Consider the following 18,693-nt stretch of genomic DNA (forward strand, 5'->3'; position numbering starts at 1 on the left):
TTGTAGACTTGCTGTGTCTATGGTAGGAGATGAGTTTAGGATCTTCCTACACCACCGTCTTGAACCCTCTCCCCTGAGTGACCTTTTTAAAGCACAAAATAAGATCACTCTTTTATTGTCATTCTCAGAGTCTTCTCAATGTATTGTGATGAAACTTTTGTTTTATAAACCCAACTCCTCATGATGGTTAATAGGGCCCTGCAGATCTTGCCCTTGTCTGTCTCTCTGACTCCATCTGCATGCTCTCCTCACTGTTTGCCAGTTATCTTTTTAAAATGCTCTTTTGCATGCTCCAGGCTTACTTTTGTCTCATAGTTTTCACACTTGCTTTTTTCTTTAGGAGGCATGCACTTCCCAATGGCCAGCACACAGTTTTAGCTAGAGTGGCTAGCAGCATCCATTATCCTATTTCATTTTCTTCTGAGTAGTTATTATTGTGATAATTATCTTGAGTATTTATTTGTTTACATGTTTAATATCCTTTTCCTTTCCCTGATTCTTTAGTAAGATTCTTAGTATAGGTGACCTGGTCAGTGTTTTTCCCAGCTGTATTCCTAGTCCTTGGAATAGTACTTGACACCCAGAGGTGATTAGACTGATGATGAACACTATAGAATGGGTTCAAGAAGAGAAGGGTTGGAAGTGGGGTGATGATTTAGGTATTTGGTTCAATAATAAAGAGATATGATGAATATTTAAACCAAGGCCATGGCAGTGGGACCAGAAGGCTCAAAAAGAGATGCAACTTAACTGCAACTTATAACATGCACATCCAGTATTTGGAGACACACACATGTTTCCACAGATGACTATATACATTGAAACAGCAAGAAAAACTGCTGTGTTAAATCAACTGCAGAATGTTTTTTAATTCCTTCCTTGTGCAGTCATTTAAGTTTTTACTCTCATACCAAAACACTTAATGTTTCTTGGTTTGAGAATGCTGTTTGTGTATGTAAGAAATCCAAGGAACGTGCATTAAACCCACTGATGCGTATGTATCTCAATTACTAAAAATCGTATGCTAACTTCAGTTTTCTCTTTTGAATCCAAATGCTAAATTTAAGCCCCTAATTGGTATTTCTCAATGTTTGAACTGGGTATTAGAATTAGGGTATTAGAGAGCAAGATCAGTGAAAATAATCCTTGTTGAAAGTCTGTATATTTTGACTCCACCTGTAGCCCCTAGGAATTTGTATGAGAGTGCAGGTCAATGTTTTGTAGAATTTAAAGAAAATTTCAAAATTATGTGTGGACCAAACATTTAATACATCAATAGCCCCTGATCACCAGAAAGATCATTAGATTAGAAGAAAAGTTTCAGAGTCAGGGAGCTGATACAAAATTCAGTGGTATTTTCAAAGCCTTTGGAAGACACTTGCAAGCAACAAATGCTCCTCATAAATGCTGCTGAATTTTCAGAGCAGAGCAGCTCCTTATTGTATGCTGAGAGGTAGCCTTAGATAAAACCAACCAACCAACTAGCCAATACTCCTTTTCTCCCTTGTGAAGACACTCCTACCCCAACAAACATACACACAGTACATGAAACTCTGCATTTGTCAAATAATTTGTCTTTGAGGAAATGATTCTTTTCATTGTCATAGGTGTCTTTGTTTATTAAAACATTCTTTACATTTAGAACTGCTTCAATAGGTTTAAATATTTGCTAGCAGATCATTAACTGCTTTTCTGGAGTCAATCACCTTTCCATTTTCTAAGTTAACTTAAACATTCCATAATGAAATAAAGAATGCAGGGTAGGTATATTATTCCCACGTACAAATGAGGGAACAGAGTCTTAGAAAAGTGAAGCATCTGTGAGCTGTCACAGCTGGTAAAGGTGAGGTATCCTGGAAACATAAGGACAAAGGTTTCCTGAATGCCAATCAGATACATTCTGAAGTGGGGAAGACTGTACTGTGGCTCTGCAGAGAGATCCTGGGACTCAGGGCGGGTCCTCCAAATCTCTCTTCATCTCAGATACCTTCCTATAAGATAGTGCTTGAACTTGTTTATCTGTATAATTTTGGAATTTAATAATAGGGGAGAGAAACTAATAGCTGACGATCTCTTTCCTATGAAAATATTAGTTAGAAATAAAGATTGAAAAAGAAATACACAAAACCATCAGATGAGGGAAATGATCTTGGTTAGAACAAGTTGATCCCTAACTTGCCTTTTAGGAATCACTACAATTCTATTTGTATATAGGTCACAGAGACAGAATTAAGTGTGTGCTCAAACATCTGTAGAAGTGTTGCCTGGGAGAGCCACTCACAACTGAAGCAGCAGAGAAAGAGAAATATCACACCTTTGTTCCACCCTAGACAAGTGTTTGGCATGTGCTCTTTTCTGTGTTTTGCGGCTTATCTAATGCTGTCTCCATCTAACCCCATCTGAAGGTTCTGCTGGGGGGACTTCAGTGTGTGTGTGTGCTCAGTCATGTCCTACTTTTTGTGTCCCCTTGGACTGTAGTCTGTCAGGCTCCTCTGTTTATGGAATTTTTCAGGCAAAAATACTGGAGTGAGTTACCATTTCCTTCTCCAGGGGATCTTCCCGACTCAGGGATTGAGCATGCGTCTCTTCTGTTTTCTGTATTGGCAGCCTGATTCTTTACCACTAGCACCACCTAGGAAGCTATAGCCATGTGTTTTTATTATTCTGCTTTCACTCTCAGCCACACACTTTGAAAATGCAATGTAGTGGATAAATCACACATAAATCACAGGTTTTATATTTGCTAGGTTTTATTTCAACCCACTCCAGTGTTCTTGCCTGGAGAATCCCAGGGACGGGGGAGCCTGGTGGGCTGCCGTCTGTGGGGTCGCACAGAGTCGGACACGACTGAAGCGACTTAGCAGCAGCAGCAGCAGCAGCAGGCTTTTATTTCAGTCCCAAGCTTGAGAGGTATGATCTGGGGCTGCTTTCTTATGTTTTTCTAAATCTCAGTTTTATTATCATCATTATGGCAAACATAATTAATTACTTTTAAACTAGGCACTGTGTCAAGCCCAATACCTATATTAACTGATTGACGATTTACAACAACCTGCAAGGTAGAGTTATTATATCCCCTAGTTTATATATGAGGATTATGAGGTGCTGAGAGGTTAAGTGATTTGTAAACCATGCAACTAATAAGTGGTAAATCTAAATTCTGAACTTGGAGAATCTATCTTCTTAATCTCCTCTTGACACTGCCTCTCACTATGGTATATGAATACCATATATAGTATATTATATGGGCATATTAATCAGGATAAGCTATGCTGTGGTAACAAAAATCCCAAAATTTCAGTGGCTTAAAACAATAAAAGCTTATTTCTTGTTTCATTACAGGTATTGACTGGGAGTTCTGTCAGCCTCATCCTCGTTCCAAAATGAGGCAGACATATCAGCCACATTTTGAAAATTCAGCATTTATTTTGGCACCAAGCCAGAGTACACTGCCCTTAGTGCTATTAACATTATTATCAATGGATAATTTTTCTTGTGGAGGACTGTCCCGGGCACTTCAGTATGTTTAGCAGCATGCCTGGGCTTCCCTGGTGGCTCAGCTGGTAAAGAATCTGCCTGCAATGCAGGAGACGTGGGTTTGATCCCTGGGTTGGGAAGATCCTCTGGAGAAGGGAATGGCTATCCACTCCAGTATACTTGCCTGGAGAGTTCCATGGACCATATGGTCCATTGGGTTGCAAAAAGTTGAACACGACTGAGCAAGTTTCACTTCATTTCACTTCAAAATCACCTTAACCATCAAGCACTTCTTTCCACAGAGTGCTAATTAAGTTCTAGCTAAACTATATCCAGATACAGCTATCCATCTGTTGTTGTCAATAAAGTTTTATTGGAACACCGACAAGCCCATTTGCTTGCATATTGTCTATGTCTGTTTTCACACTACAGCAGTGGAATTGACTAGCTGCAACAGAGATTTACAATATGAGGCTTTACAGGAAAAGTTTGCCAACTCCTGGTTTATAAAAACAGACATATTTTGGCAGTGGGACTTTGGGGGTGAATAACAAAAATGGAAGACAGCCCTATGTCCATCTTTTTTTCTAAATTATTAGTGTGTACTTAGCATTATGCACTTGTGCCTGTGTGATTTCCAGCTCGGAGCTGTGACAAGATTCACAAAGATATGCATTTACTGTCTTGTGTGATTCGCAACTTGCAATTACACTTTTAAATTAAAAAAAAAAACAAACAAAAAACCCTGTATTGATCTTTCTCATACATACAGAAAAGGTCACATGTCAAGTCTACAACCCCATGAGCCTTCATAGGCTGAGCTCACTCTCCACTTCTTTCCTGCCTCCTTCTAGACCTGCTAACTGCTCCAGGCATTCTGACTTCCTAAGAGCAACAATAGCCAACTTAAAAAAAAAATCTTTATTATGGACAACTCTCAAACATGTACAGGGTAGAGAGAATAGAGAAATGAATTCCCCTGTAACTTTCAGCAGCTTCAAAAAGTATTAGGATTTTGTCATTCATGTTTTATATTCTCTCTCTTCTCTTTCTAGATAGGTATGCAGGTATATAGGTAATAGATAAAATATCTATTTATGTATTATATAATATATGATGTGTTAGTATAAGTTTATCTATATAACATCAATTGGATGAATATTTTTATTAGCTTTAACTTACAGTTTCTCACTTGTAGAATAAGGATAATAATAGGACCTATATACTTCTTCCTAGGTTTGTTGAAGAATAAGTGAATTGATACCCATAAAGTTCTTAGAAAATCAAGTAGTAATTATTCAATAAATATTAACTGTCTTCAGCAGCAACAGCAGCTTCAGGGTGCAAGGAACTAATGAACAAGGTCATGACTGCCCTCTGTTCTTTTCTCTAGGTCTATGCTGTGGTGGTAATTGCATCTGTAGTGGGATTTTGTCTACTGGTAATGCTATTTCTGCTGAAGTTGGCAAGACACTCCAAGTTTGGCATGAAAGGTAAGAAGGGTTGTGTTTATTTTACTACTTATGTGGAATCATTTTGGCTTATGACTAATGCTAATTACCACTAAAGAAGGAAGCAGCTAGATTTACAATGACTAGAATTGAAGGCTGAGAAAACAGCAACAAAGCTATGATACTACAAATCAAGACAGAGCAAAGTCATGTTGATTACTCAGCACTACCCACTTTCAATGAGGACAATTGTCCCGGAAAACATAGAACTGGTTTCTTGAGTTTTCAAGTGACTAATTATGTCTGAGTTTTGCTTTTACTTCAGAAAAGCAGGCTAGTGCCAGTAGGCAAGTGACAGACACACATATTTTGTGTAAAAAAAGGTCCTTTCTGTTGTACATTTGACTTCTAGAATTTCCATGGCATGCTTTTTGTGTTGCTGCTACATTTTCAGATTCTCATCTTTTGAAATTTAAAGTGTTGGGAAGCAAAATAAGAACAGCTATTGGAGGTACATTGAAGCATTGTGAATGAGTCACTTCTTATTTTAGTGGAAAAGGTCCTAGAGCTTGAATAAAAATTAGGGTTTGTGTTGCCCACAATAGACCATTGGTCTCTTTTAGAAAATTGAAAATTCATTTCGGGGGGATATAAGTAGGCAAGAGTTTTAGTGATTAAAAAGCATTTGCTCCGATATTTAAACCTATGTATTGACTTATGTTATTGGTGAATTCTTCATGGTCTCTTATAAATGCCACTAGCTGGGGAAAGCTGTGACACCACAGTTAGTGGTGTCTTAATTGTGTTGGGGAGACAGCTGGGTGGGTTTTCTTGATCTATATTGCTCATCACATTTACTGTTATTGTTGCCTGCTTACTTGGAAATGATGTTTAAGTAGCAGTAGGTTGTCCAGTGTATAGCAGGCTCCGGGGTGGATCAGATCCATTTTGATGCTTTCTTCTTTCTTTTTGTGTGTGCCCATGAACAAGATGCCGAAACCTGAAATGAATGAGGAGGAACAGTGGTAAAGGCCTTAAATATAATGGCTAAACCTCCTCCTGACTCCCCGTTTGGCCTCTTGATCCTTGACATTTCTTCTGAAGGAGGAAAGATCTCTCATTCTGCAGTTATGAATAAGGCTTAAGTGGTGGTGATGGTGGACGGGGCTGTTCTCCAATGAGTTTTTATTAGTCCTATGGTGGTGGTTTGCAAACTTGACTGCCTCAGAAACTCCTGGAGGGCTTATGAAAACACAGACTTTCTGGGTTACTCCAAGAGTTTCTGATTTAATAGATCTGCTGTGGGCCTGAAAATTGGCATTTCTAACAGTTTCCAAGGAATGCTGATGCTGTTTTTCCCAAACATTCTCAGAGAGTCACCTTTCTATGGGATACACATGGGCTCCCAGGTCTCTTTCCAAGAGTGACAAGATGTGGGGATAAGCATTGCAAACCAGACCCACCCACAGCTTTGAGGAACTTTCTGTGTCCCTGGATTCAGCTGGTGCCCCAGTCTGGGCTAGGGTTTTCCTCTCTGTATGTCAGCCACCTGCCGTGGGATTTGGTTCTCCTCGTCTTGATCAGATGCTTCTTTTCCTTAGAAGCACTTGTGGTGAATATCCCCAAGAAGTTTTATTAGACGGAGATTCTAGCTCCATCACTTTTCTGCCTTGAGGGTAGGGTTGGAAGCTTTCATCTTATGGAATCTCCAGAGGAAGGATATATCTTAGGTCCTCCTGGGAGCTCAGAAAGGCGTTGGAAACTGTAGGAGCAATATTTGGGAGTCATTCTTCATTTCTACTTTGTGTTAAGACAATAACAGAATAATGGTCTGTAAATGTGAACATGCTCTGTAGTGTAGTGATGGAGAAGAATAAAAGGCAGATGTTTTGTTTCACAGAAGATCGTGTTTCATATAGTGACTCCAGCACTAAGACTAAAAATGTATCTTATCTGTATAATTTGGGATGACCACTGCAAAGCACCTACAATTTTGGGATATAACCTAAATGTAACTTTAACGATTGGTAAGAAAAGGTTTTACTTAACCTTGCCACAGAGCCAATAGATGGCTTTCTCCAAGCAGTAACTACTAGAGCTTATGTTTTACTCCCTTATTTTTAGACATAAATAAAATTGTTTTTAAAAATTTGTCTCGGAGGTTCTTGTTTAGAATAGCTTCCTTCTCTACTGTTAACTACATATCTATCTGTGTCACAGTTTGAACAAATGGGCCTGAGTTGAGGTTCTTGATTTATGGTCAGATGCTGAGCTGTAACTTGGGGATCTAGAAAAGATGAGGTTCATGTAATGAAACTACATAAAGCGTGGTGTTTAGCAATTAATGTAAGTTAAAAGGACCTCGTGTATAGCACAGGGAACTGTATCCTATTTCTTATCATAACCTACTATGGAAAAAAAGCTGAAAAGGAATATATATATATATATCCACTTGTATATATACTTTCGAGGAGGCTCGTGGGTTGCAGGAGACATTGGAGATGCGGGTTTGATCTCTGGGTGGGGAAGATCTGTGGAGAAGGGCATGGCAATCCACTCCAGTATTCTTGCCTAAAAAAAAAAAAAAAAATCTCATGAACAGAGGAGCCTGGCGGGCTACAGTCCATAGGGTTGCAAATTGTTGGACTAGACTGAAGTGACTGAACATGCATGCACACATACTTGGTGTATATATTATGTGTGTGTGTGTGTGTGTGTGTATGTGTGTTTATTTGTGGTAAACCTGAAAGTGTAGTTGTAAATCAACTCTACTTCAATAAAAAGAAGTTAATGTACTTTAAATGCTATTAGAACTTGAATTACTGTTGAAAAACATGCATCTTGAAAAGGGGAGAATATGTAAAAACACTGTTATACTCTGAAATGAACAGAAAACACTTCACTAGTGGTTTCTGAGTGACAGCAGTAAGAAATGTATGTAAGCTTGGCCAGAACCAATACCTTGGTTCTTTATGAGAGGCCAATGGCTGATATGCAAATGAGCTGTTCCAAATGGAACTCTTGCCCTCCTAAGCACCTTCGGGGACATTCTACCCCCATTCATATTCTCTTGTCCTGGAGATAGGTTGAGACTGAAGGGTGGCAGCCGGCCCGTCCATAGGTATTTCTAGCTTTTCACCCATCGCAGCATTGTACGCTTCAGTCCATGGTAGCAGTGTTGAGACTGTAAATTACAGTGCAGTACTATTGATTTGATGGGTCCCGGGTAACCCAAACCAGAAATCCCTTAAAATCACCCTATAGCTGCATGAAGGGCAACTCAAGCTTTATAGGTCAACCCTAGAACCCAAGCAGCATCAGTGGCATTGCTTTCCATGGAAGGGTGATCCTTAAATTCCAAAGTGGGGAGTTAAACCTAGATCTTAGAATACAGCAGTGTTGCATTCTTTTCAGGTAAGTCTTTGTGACTGCAACTGTAAGCTTCATGCTGCTGCTAAGTCGCTTCAGTCGTGTCCGACTCTGTGCGATCCCATAGACGGCAGCCCACCAGGCTCTGCCATCCCTGGGATTCTCCAGGCAATAACACTGGAGTGGGTTGCCATTTCCTTCTCCAATGTAAGCTTCATAGGTTTTTTTAAAAAAAATCTGTTCTTTCAGTTCATGGTAACTGAATCCTGATGGTGTAATCTAGAAGACAGAGGCCAGACTGTGAGCTCCAGAGTTCATAATGATCTTGTTCATCATTACTTACCCAGTGTTGAGGCCAAAGTTGACAGTTGATTAATTTTAACTGGTAGAATGAAAGACCACAGAGAATTTTCAACTCCATCCACATTAGCCTGGTAATTGGAAAACAGTAAATATTTGGAGGCCAACTGGTATGTAAATGGGCTTCCCTGGTGAGTCAGCTGGCAAAGAATCTGCCTGCAATGTTGGAGACCTGGGTTTGATCCCTGGGCTGGGAAGATCCTTTGGAGAAGAGAAAGGCTACCCATTCTAGAATTCTGTCCTGGAGAATTCCGTGGACTGTATAGTTCATGGGGTCGCAAACAGTCAGACACAACTGAGCGACTTTCGCTTGTACGTGAATGGTTAAAGAAAGATCTTGGAGTTTTTCTAAGCTTCTATACTTAAAAAAATTACTCCAGTTAAGTAATGGTTATAGACAGGAAGTCATTTTGTCCAGGTTTTGTCTTAGGATATATAGGTTTTCACATACAATTTTAAAGTAGTATTGTTGTTGAAGTTTGGAGGGTTCACTTTGGCTTTCCATTTTGCACATGAAAGTTAGTTGAAAGTTAGGTCACTCAGTTGTGCTCGACTCTTTGTTACCCCATGGACTGTAGCCCACCAGGCTCCTCCGTCCATGGGATTCTCCAAGTAAGAATACTGGAGTGGGTTGCCATTTCCTTCTCCAGTGGATCTTCCCAACCCAGGGATTGAACCCAGGTCTCCCGCATTGCAGGCGGATGCTTTAACCTCTGAGCCACCAGGGCACATGAGCATCTTCAATTTCTGCCTGTCTGCATCTTGAATGTATGGCCTCAGAATATGCTTCTTTGTCCAACTTTGAGGCTGGCAGAAACGCCAGATGGTGGCTCCCATCTTGGTGTTAGCCTAGAAATTATGTTTCATTATTGCTTGATATGCTTGAAACCTCTTGTTAGCACATCTAATAGACTATCAGCCCTTTTTCAATAAAAATGTCAAGGGGTAGAATTTACCCTAGTCCATTTCTCTATGCTTCTTTCTGTGTCTTGACACCATTCTTTTGGTTTTTGGTTGAATATCTAGTTACCATAATTCCAGAGTCCTGAATAAAGCTCCTCTGTTAGTGTTTGGCCCTCTGTATAGGGATTAGTCATATGTGTGCTTAATATGGATGCATGAACTGTATAACACATCTATCTAAATCTATGTTTATGTCAATACCCCTAGGTAAGTACATAATTTGATCCTTTTTCTTTGAAGACTGCCTATGATTCATTTTGATTTTCACTGAAATAGAGCTCAAGGCCCTTTCCAGAGCAGCTCTACTGCCAAAGGAACAGGCAACCCGGCTTTTGAATTCTCTCATTTTTATTGTAACCAAGTCTTGTATTTAGTTCTCACATTGCTTCCTGGCTCCCTTTCTTTGTTGAAAATGTAGAAGTGCACATAAAGAGGAAATGGAAGCATCTAGGGGCATGAGGGCTGCCAAGTCTTCTAAGAGTGCTCCACTTTGGGAGCCCTGCCTGATGGCACTGATGGGTACAGGGTTGGAAAAAACTAAGGGAGCCAGAAAGGCAGAGCAGGGTTGGCAGCCATCACACTGGTGAAGAACAGTGGTGGCCATCAGCTTTCCGTTAGTTGTGTTTCCCGATGGAAGTCCACGTACGATATTATTCGCTCCATATAGAGGCATCCTTTGTCCTTCTGGGGTAAGTTATCAAAGTGACCTGAAGAGATCCCACAGGAGGAACTAGAATAGGAAACCTTTTCTCTTATTTAGGTTTGACGGCCTACAGATCTCCTCTGCAGGCGCCTCTGCTTACACATAAACCACCCAGATGCCTTCTGATAGTTCCGATTCATAGTTGACTGAAAAACTTTGCTGCCTGAGAACACAGAGCCAGGTTTTAACCCCAGATTCAAGGCCCCTAGTTTAAGTTTCTCCTCTTATATAAATGATCTTCTAAACGTCTTTCAAGAGCAACCAAAATTTTAGTTCTTTAAAAATATTCATAAACATAGTGGGGCCAAAGCTAAAGAGGTTAAAGGTTAAATAAAGCCTTTTATATAAGCTGAAAACAATTCTGGAAAATTTAGGAGGTTGAGTTTAACAGATATTTGGATCAAGTTTTAAAAGAGGGAAAAATGTGACTGAAAGCCAGAAACACAGTTATATAGAAACATCTGTAAGGACAAACTGTTTTCCATATGACCCTTCCCCCCACACACTATTTTTTTTTAAGACAAATCACATTAAAGTATTATAACAGTAACATGTGAATGCATTCTTGTTTTTCAAAATTTCAAGCACATTTGTGATACATAGAGCTATAAGTATTGTAACAGTAACATGTGAATGCATTCTTGTTTTTCAAAATTTCAAGCACACTTGTGATACATAGAGCTAACAGTACTGTAACAGTAACACGTGAATGCATTCTTGTTTTTCAAAATTTCAAGCATATTAGAGATACACAGATATATAGAACTCACCTTCCTCTCCCACTGCCATTTCCACTCCTAATGATAACCTCCTTAACCATTCCCAGTGCATATATTATGTCAATAATAAAATACATGGCTTACTCATTATGTAGATACTTTAATATAGTCATTTATGGTTGCATAAGAAATCATAACACAAATTTGTTTTAATCTTTTTAAAAGTACCAATTTAACTTATAGATCTTTCTGAATCAGTTTCTAGGCATCTACCTCATTTTGTTCTAGTATTTCTGAGGCCTCTGGCATCAGGCTACCTGGGTTTGAATCCTGGCTCTCCTCATTTCAAATGTGTGACTTTGAGCAAATTTCTCATTATCTCATCCTCAGGATTTCCATCTATACTAGGGCAATAATTGTACCCATCTCAGGGAGTTTTTGTAAGACAAACAGTTCATGTATGTGGAGCATTTTGAAATGTTACTGGCATTTAATAGTTACTATACTGACTAAAGAGCAACAATACAAATATTTACTGTAACTTTGTTATTATCATTATTATTTTAAATGAGTTGGAAAATGTAAAAATATTTAAATTTTTACCCAATCTGTAGAAAAGTGATTAACATCTTACTTATAAAGATAAATATTTGGAAATGGATTGCTGAGAGAAGAGGTTTGTATATTTTATATGTTGATTTTAAATGTTAATAAATTACCTTGCAGAAATGCTTTATTAATTTTTACTCCCATCAATAGTGGATAAAGACATCATTTTGTTTATGCTTTCACCCATATCACATATTATCAAGCTTTTATATTTTTGCCAATTCACTTAAAATGCTGTTCTGATTAATAATAAGGCTAAGCATCTTTATCAAGTGGAGAATAGAAAGAAATGTTTATTTGTTGATTTACCTTCTAAATTGTATCTATCAATCTTTTATTGGCTATATATATTGCTCACATTTTCTTCTATTCTTTTGACTTTTAAAATAGTAGCTTTTGGCAAACATTTCATTTTTTTGTAGAAGCAAATCTGTCCATGTTTTCCATATAAGTTTTGCATTTTGCTGAGGAAATCATCCCCTCCCTGAGACTGTAAACACACTTTTTGATATTTCTTTCACTAGTTTTACTTTGTATGTATGTTTTTTAACTTGACCTTTACTCTCTTTGAAATTCTTTTTCTATTTTTAAGTTGATGTGAAGTACTCTGTCTTTTTCAGACATAGATTCAATAAAGATGTTTGTGAGACGTTTTTAGAGAGAGACCAACAATATTATTTTAACTTTCTGGAATCAGAAAGTCATTAATAAAAAGAAATTTTGAAGAGCTTAGTGAATTTTTTTAAAGTAAGTAGTAAACTTTGTTGGTTCTCCTATTTTATTCTCACCCAAGAGTATCAGACAATATAGGATTTTTTTTTTTAAACTTCCCTCCCCAGCTTGAATAGAGTTTAGCATTCTCTTAGTAGGGAACTAAATTTGTCAGTAACAATCAAATCCTTGGAAATTTCATAAAAGATGTTTAGTTGCAAGAGTTATTGAGTAATTTGACAAAGTGAAAATTTGTCAAAAGAGCCCAAGCGTGCCATTGTTGTCTGTTGGAGATGTTATATAAAGCTTTACCCTTATGTTTGTGAGGTGAAGTTCTGCTATCTGAAGTCTCTTACTTCTTATAGGGTCACCATTTGGCTTTTGTCTACCTGAGGGCAGAACATGCTTTTTCTTTGCAGCATATTGAAAATGGGCCCAGAACCTTCAGGAATGGCTCCATCAGGCAAGGCAGGAAGCAGAAGCAGCAGCATTTTTCCCATTAGCTTTTCTTTTTTTTTTTTGCCTTTTTTAAAAAAATTTAATTTTATTTATAAACTTTAAAATATTGTATTAGTTTTGCCAAATATCGAAATGAATCCGCCACAGGTATACATTTGTTCCCCATCCTGAACCCTCCTCCCACCTCCCTCCCCATATCATCCCTCTGGGTTGTCCCAGTGCACCAGCCCCAAGCATCCAGTATCGTGCATCGAACCTGGGCTGGCAACTTGTTTCATATATGCCATTAGCTTTTCAAATGCACTGACCGCAAACTTTTAAAATTCCCTGTCATACGTAGACATCCTATAGGCCCAGTGCGATTCAGGGGAGAACTCAGGTATGCCTGTTATGTAGAGGGTGCAGCTGTATTGTTTAGGGACTTCCCATGCTATGAGTCTTGTGAAAAGATAGAGAGTCCTTTAAGAAATTCGATTTTGTACTTAAACATCAGGAGCACTTGCTATCCTCTCTTTGGTCCTCCATAAATCCCGTGGTGAACTCACTTTGACCTTACACAGATCATCATGCACTGAAAAAAGGCTTCCAAAATTGGAAAATCTGCTACTTTTCTTCTTGTTTTCATCCTTTGTTTCTCTTTTTTTTAACCTCTCATTTTTCTTCCTGCCATTTTGTCCTTCTACATCTCTGTGCTTCCTAATTTAGCATTCTTCCCTCCCTGTTTTGATTTTCTTCCTCCTCATTCCTAGCATCTGATTTTGGTGGACCAGCTTTTCAGAATTTGTGAAGAAGACAGATAATAACTTGGCTTAAGTTCTAACATATGCTCTGGTTTTATCCTACTTTATTTTGGGCAAGAATACTGAATGACTCGGGGAGTAAATTTAGCTCTAAATCAGCGGAACTGTCACGTGGTAACTCAGAAGACAGCCTGTTTGAATACTGCACATCCTTCATGTTTGTAAGTTGTTAACTCTTAAGTCTTCAAACCTAGGAGTTATGGAAATATTGGAAGCTTATGAATCAGACAAGTTTGGGTTCAGATTTCATGTCTCCCACCTGCTAACCGTAATTTGGGGCAAATTTTTAAACTCTATAAATCTTAGATTCCTCTTTGGTAGAAGGAATAATATCCATCTCTTAATTGATTACAAGAATTAAATCAGTGCTTAGTTTCATGCCTGGCTCACTGAATGAATTCTATAAGATAGTTATTGTTGAGATTTATGTTTTAGTAATATATAACTGGGCTTTCCTGATGGCTCAGTGATAAAGAATCTGCCTGCAATACGAGAGATATGGTTTTGATCCCTGGGTTAAGAAGATCCCCTGGAGGAGAAAATGGCAACCCACTCCAGTATTCTTGCCTAGAAAATTCCATAAACAGAGGAGCCTGGTGGGCTATAGTTCATGGGGTTGCAAAAAGTGGGACACAACTGAGCACGCACACATGCATTTATGCCAACTCAGGAAAAGAGAATGGGGAGAGTCCTGTCTGAATGTATTCTGAATCAGGATTGCAGAAAAAGGTCTCAAATGCATACAGTGTATATTTAAGGTTTATTAGTTGAATTTGTAGAAAAAATTGTAATTTCAATGTGTCCATGTTTTATGCATATGCATTATGAATGTAAAGTTGCTGAATCATATGCTTATTTTCAGCCTTTCTGTCCTTTAAGATACTGTGTACAAATTATTGCAAACTCCTAATTTTATCATCTTTTGAGCAATTCATTTATTGAAATTGTTTTGGAGTTTGTGAGAAATCTATTTCATGTATTGATTGATTTGGTATGTAGTCTTTCCTAGTTTCTTTTGGGAGGAGTATTTACTGTAGGGAAGGAGTAGAAAGAGCAGGCAAGGGTGGGATGGAGAAGGGAGCCCCTCTTCCCTCAGAAACCATCAGCTTATGTCTAGAAATATGAGCTCATGGAGGCTCCTGTTATAATATGCTTCCCATTTGTGTGGGGGATTACAAATAATTTCTTTTAACAAAAACAGGCTTTAGTTTTTGATGACTCTTTTTTTTTTTTGAATCATCCTTATGTAGAAGCAATGCTAGCTCTTTTATATAAAATAAAAATTTAAAAACTTCCCCCCAAAAAAACTAGATGAAAAGAGGGATTCTGGATAAAATAGATTCTTCCTTATGCAATTGATTGCCACTCATATTAATATAATCACAGACTAAGATGTTATTTTCCCAGAGAAGCCAAGGCTTGGGCAGGCAAGTGGCCATGGAAGATCTTTGTTTTTATCAAGACATCAGCAGAAATAGAATAGCATGCGCTTCTTCAGTGATCACCTATGAACTTTAGTGGTCTGAGGACAAGAAAGAATGAGAGAGAGAGAAAGAGAGATCCATTCTCACTCACCAAGTCTTCAGTAAGAGATTAATATCCTGAGTTGAAGGCAGAGGCATCATCTCGGCCCTAACCAGTGCCAGTAGGAGGAAGGAAGGGGACTCAAGTTTAGGGTGGGAGTGGAGTGGGAGGGGAGAATGCTGGGAATGAGATCATATTTCTGTTTGCACTCATGGTTGTCAACTTTAGTAGTTCTGGCAAGACTTAAGCAGAGTCAGCCACCCAACTGAACCTTTCCCGTACCTGTAAAAGAAGATTGTGTAAAGACCAGAATTAAGAGTGTGGGATCAGAGGACATCTCTGGGTTTCCTCTGGCTTTAATATCTACCATCCTGTTGCAAAACCATTCAGAACCACCACACACACACTAAAAGAGTCTGCCATGCACTTCTGGTGATATCCTTTATTATTTTGGTGTGTAATGATGCAGTCTTTTTTCTCCACTGTGAAACTGTGATCTATTATTAACATAGGAAATATTGTGTCTATATGGTCAATACTAAATAATCCTGAATATGTTTTCAGCTTATAGTCATCTCAAGAAAATATTGCCTCTCAGTTATAAAGAGAAGCTATTTCTTATCTGACTGACATTCCCAGTAAGTCTGTTTCCTATTAATTTGCATGTAGCATATATCCTAGCAGGGGTACCTTTGACATCCCAGCTCCAAAAAAGAGAGGCAGCTCTGCCTAGCTCTCTGTTTCTGCAATGGTGTGGGCTTCTCAGGAAGCAGACCAACAGCTGATCTTCTTCCCAACTCTTTTGAGTCAGACTTCATAGCATAGCTTTTTTATTTGATTTGAAATAAATCTTGATTTATTCATATTGGAAAGCCACATGCATTCCATAGGCCATAAATAATTTCTGTGTTGTATTCCATGTAGCTGTGAGTGTAGACAACTGCAAGGTGATTTCAGATGTATATTTATTTGCATAATGTATTCCTCACATTATGTCTGGGTCTCCTGTGAGGCTATGACAAGGGTGGAGGAATATTAAAATGTTTAGTACAGGATAGTGGATAGGGCAGGCACTTATTTTGGGCACAGAATGTAAGATATGTGACTTTATTTCTCATAGTTTAATTAAATATCTGTTCTTTGCTCTTTTTGCACTAGGCAGGGGAAACTTAACCTCTTACCATTCTGGGTAATCTCAGATAATTATGGGCAACCACAGAAGATTTAGTGTTTTTCCCCTCAAATCTGATCTCTCCTTTTGCCTTCATTTCCTCATTGCTTAGGGATGCTGAGGTGCCACTGTACAGGAGGGGGAGTTCTGTGGTCAGCGGTGGTCATTTCTCCATGTTGGTGGCTGCTGTGTTGGTTGGTGTCCTTGGCTACCAGGTGATACAGGTCTCAGTTTTATGTTTGTGTTCCTAAGCAGGGTCCCCTGCCTTCACAATCTTCTGCAATCTGCCCCACAATCTTCTGCAATCTGCCCCACAATCTGGGGACTCAGGAAACTCTAGGAGACTTGTCTAGACACAGGGTGGGCTCAAGTTCCTGCCATCATAGGCTTGAGATTGTCTTGACTTCTTGGCCACCTTTTCAGGTCCCTCCAAAAAGGAGGTCTTTTTTGTTGAGTCTCCAAACTTGACTAGATGCTCTCTGGTTCCCCAGCTGCCATGCTTGACTAGGGGGCGGGTTACACGCTTTCTCCTTCCTGCACCTAATTTGCTTATCTCCCTTGAAATGTGTTTGGGAAGAAGACCATCACAGAGGTGCTGTGTGTTCACAGTGTATCACAGTTAGAAGCCCATAATGTCAGGTTGATACACTATTTCTGTAAGTTGGACTGCTTTTTAAAAATGGCGATCATCAGATCCTTTCTTTGTAAACGTAAGTTTCCCTTTGCAATTAGTAGGTAATTTGTAGAGTGATAATTTGACATCTAGCAAATATCTTCTTCTCCCAAATCTCAGTTCTGATGCTTTCTTGCAACAATTATTTAACTTATGAGTGTTGTAAAAGGGTGTTTTTCTGCTTTAATCATTCCTTCTACTAGATTTTGTTTTTAAAAAAATGAAAAAAGAGCATTCTGATCTTGACCAATAATTTCTACTTTTTAATTTTAGTTTTATGTGGATCCTGGATAATCCTTCCTTGAGGCGATGGAGGTTTGGTATCCAGCTGCCTACACTAGGGAGGGTCATGAGGTTACAGAAAAGACTTATGGTCACAGTATTACTGTATCTAAAATATCATTTTATTTTGTAAGATATTTACTTTGTGCTCCTCAAAGTCACTGAGCATTATGCAAATTCTTCTGTTTTTCCTTTTCGCTATGATTAAACATTAAGTAGGTGTAATAAACCTAATCGCTTTAGATTCTCTCCTGCACCTTTTTGGTTGTTGGTAGAATCAAAGACAGTGAGAACTGCCAGTGAGTTTAGGAATCATCCCAAGTCCTTACTACAGAGATGAGAACATTGGCGCCCAGAGAGCTTAAGTGACTTGCCTAAGGTTACACAGCTGGTTTGTGGCAGATATAGGGCTGGGAGCCAGGCCTTATTTCCAGCTTTAATGTTTTATGCTACAAAACTAAGAAATATCATAAGAATAAACAAATTCTATTTCCACACCAAATTTGCTGCTTTTTATGTGCTGCCATTGGATGTCACTAATATGTGCTTCAACTGGCATGCATTACCATTAGATGATACCATCTTTTCCAAAGCTGGGGACATATATACTCAGTGGTAACAAAACTGGTTTAAGGGATGTTTGGGAATAACACCTTTAATGTTGATAGTTTTATATTTATTTTAATATTAATTAGGAAAAATAAGCCTGATACATCATACCCTTGGTTTCCTGGAAATATTATTTAGCATTAAGGCTTAAGTCTTAAAAATATACAATAAAGAAAAATAGTAACTAAATCATTTTGATTTCAGTTTAAAAAATGATTATCTGAGTAAGACTATTCTAAGGCTCTGGAAATGTAATATTAAACAAAATTTCTGCCTCATGGTGCTTAAACTTTAAGTGGGAGAGAGACAGAAAATTCATTGTCGCTCGAGGTCAGGATCCACCTTTTCCCAGTCTCCAATATTAATACATGTATACATACCCAGATACACATTCAGCACACACTCTGAAATGATAGTCTAAAGTTTCTAGTAGTCAGCATTCCACAGCGTTACACACTCTAAGATTCTGTGATTGCTAGTTTTCACAAGACCATGGCCACTTGAGATCAGAAAAGGATAGGACCAAGGTTTTGAGTCATGCCTTGAGTTATCTTATAATTTTTCTCATCTTCACTGATTCCTTTTATGCAGCCCTGTTCACTCCAAGGGCTTGCTGTTGTTGTTCAGTCACTAAGTCATGTCCCCCTCTTTGTGACCCCATTAACTGCAGCATGCCAGGCTTCCCTGTCCTTCACTACCTCCCAGAGTTCGCTCAAACTCACGTCTGTTGAGTCAGTGATGCCATCCAACCATCTCATCCTCTGTCACTCCTTTCTCCTCCTGCCCTCAATCTTTTCCAGCATCAGGGTCTTT

At 38.6% G+C, this 18,693-nt stretch overlaps 1 protein-coding gene across 6 annotated transcripts in view; it reads left to right on the forward strand.

Annotated features, from left to right (window-relative positions):
• The window catches only part of NTRK2 (neurotrophic receptor tyrosine kinase 2), a 407,230-nt gene that overhangs the window by 97,383 nt on the left and 291,154 nt on the right, over positions 1–18,693 (forward strand). For all 6 annotated transcript variants that reach the window (XR_009738137.1, XM_061426053.1, XM_061426054.1 and 3 more), the window contains exon 11: positions 4,871–4,970. Coding sequence is in view for 5 of the 6 variants with exons in the window: in XM_061426053.1 (XP_061282037.1) it covers positions 4,871–4,970 (100 nt within the window). In the remaining variant the exon portion in view is untranslated. The remainder of the gene's footprint in view (positions 1–4,870; positions 4,971–18,693) is intronic.

Source organism: Bos javanicus, chromosome 8, assembly GCF_032452875.1.
Source record: "Bos javanicus breed banteng chromosome 8, ARS-OSU_banteng_1.0, whole genome shotgun sequence".
Classification (NCBI taxonomy): Eukaryota; Metazoa; Chordata; class Mammalia; order Artiodactyla; family Bovidae; genus Bos; species Bos javanicus.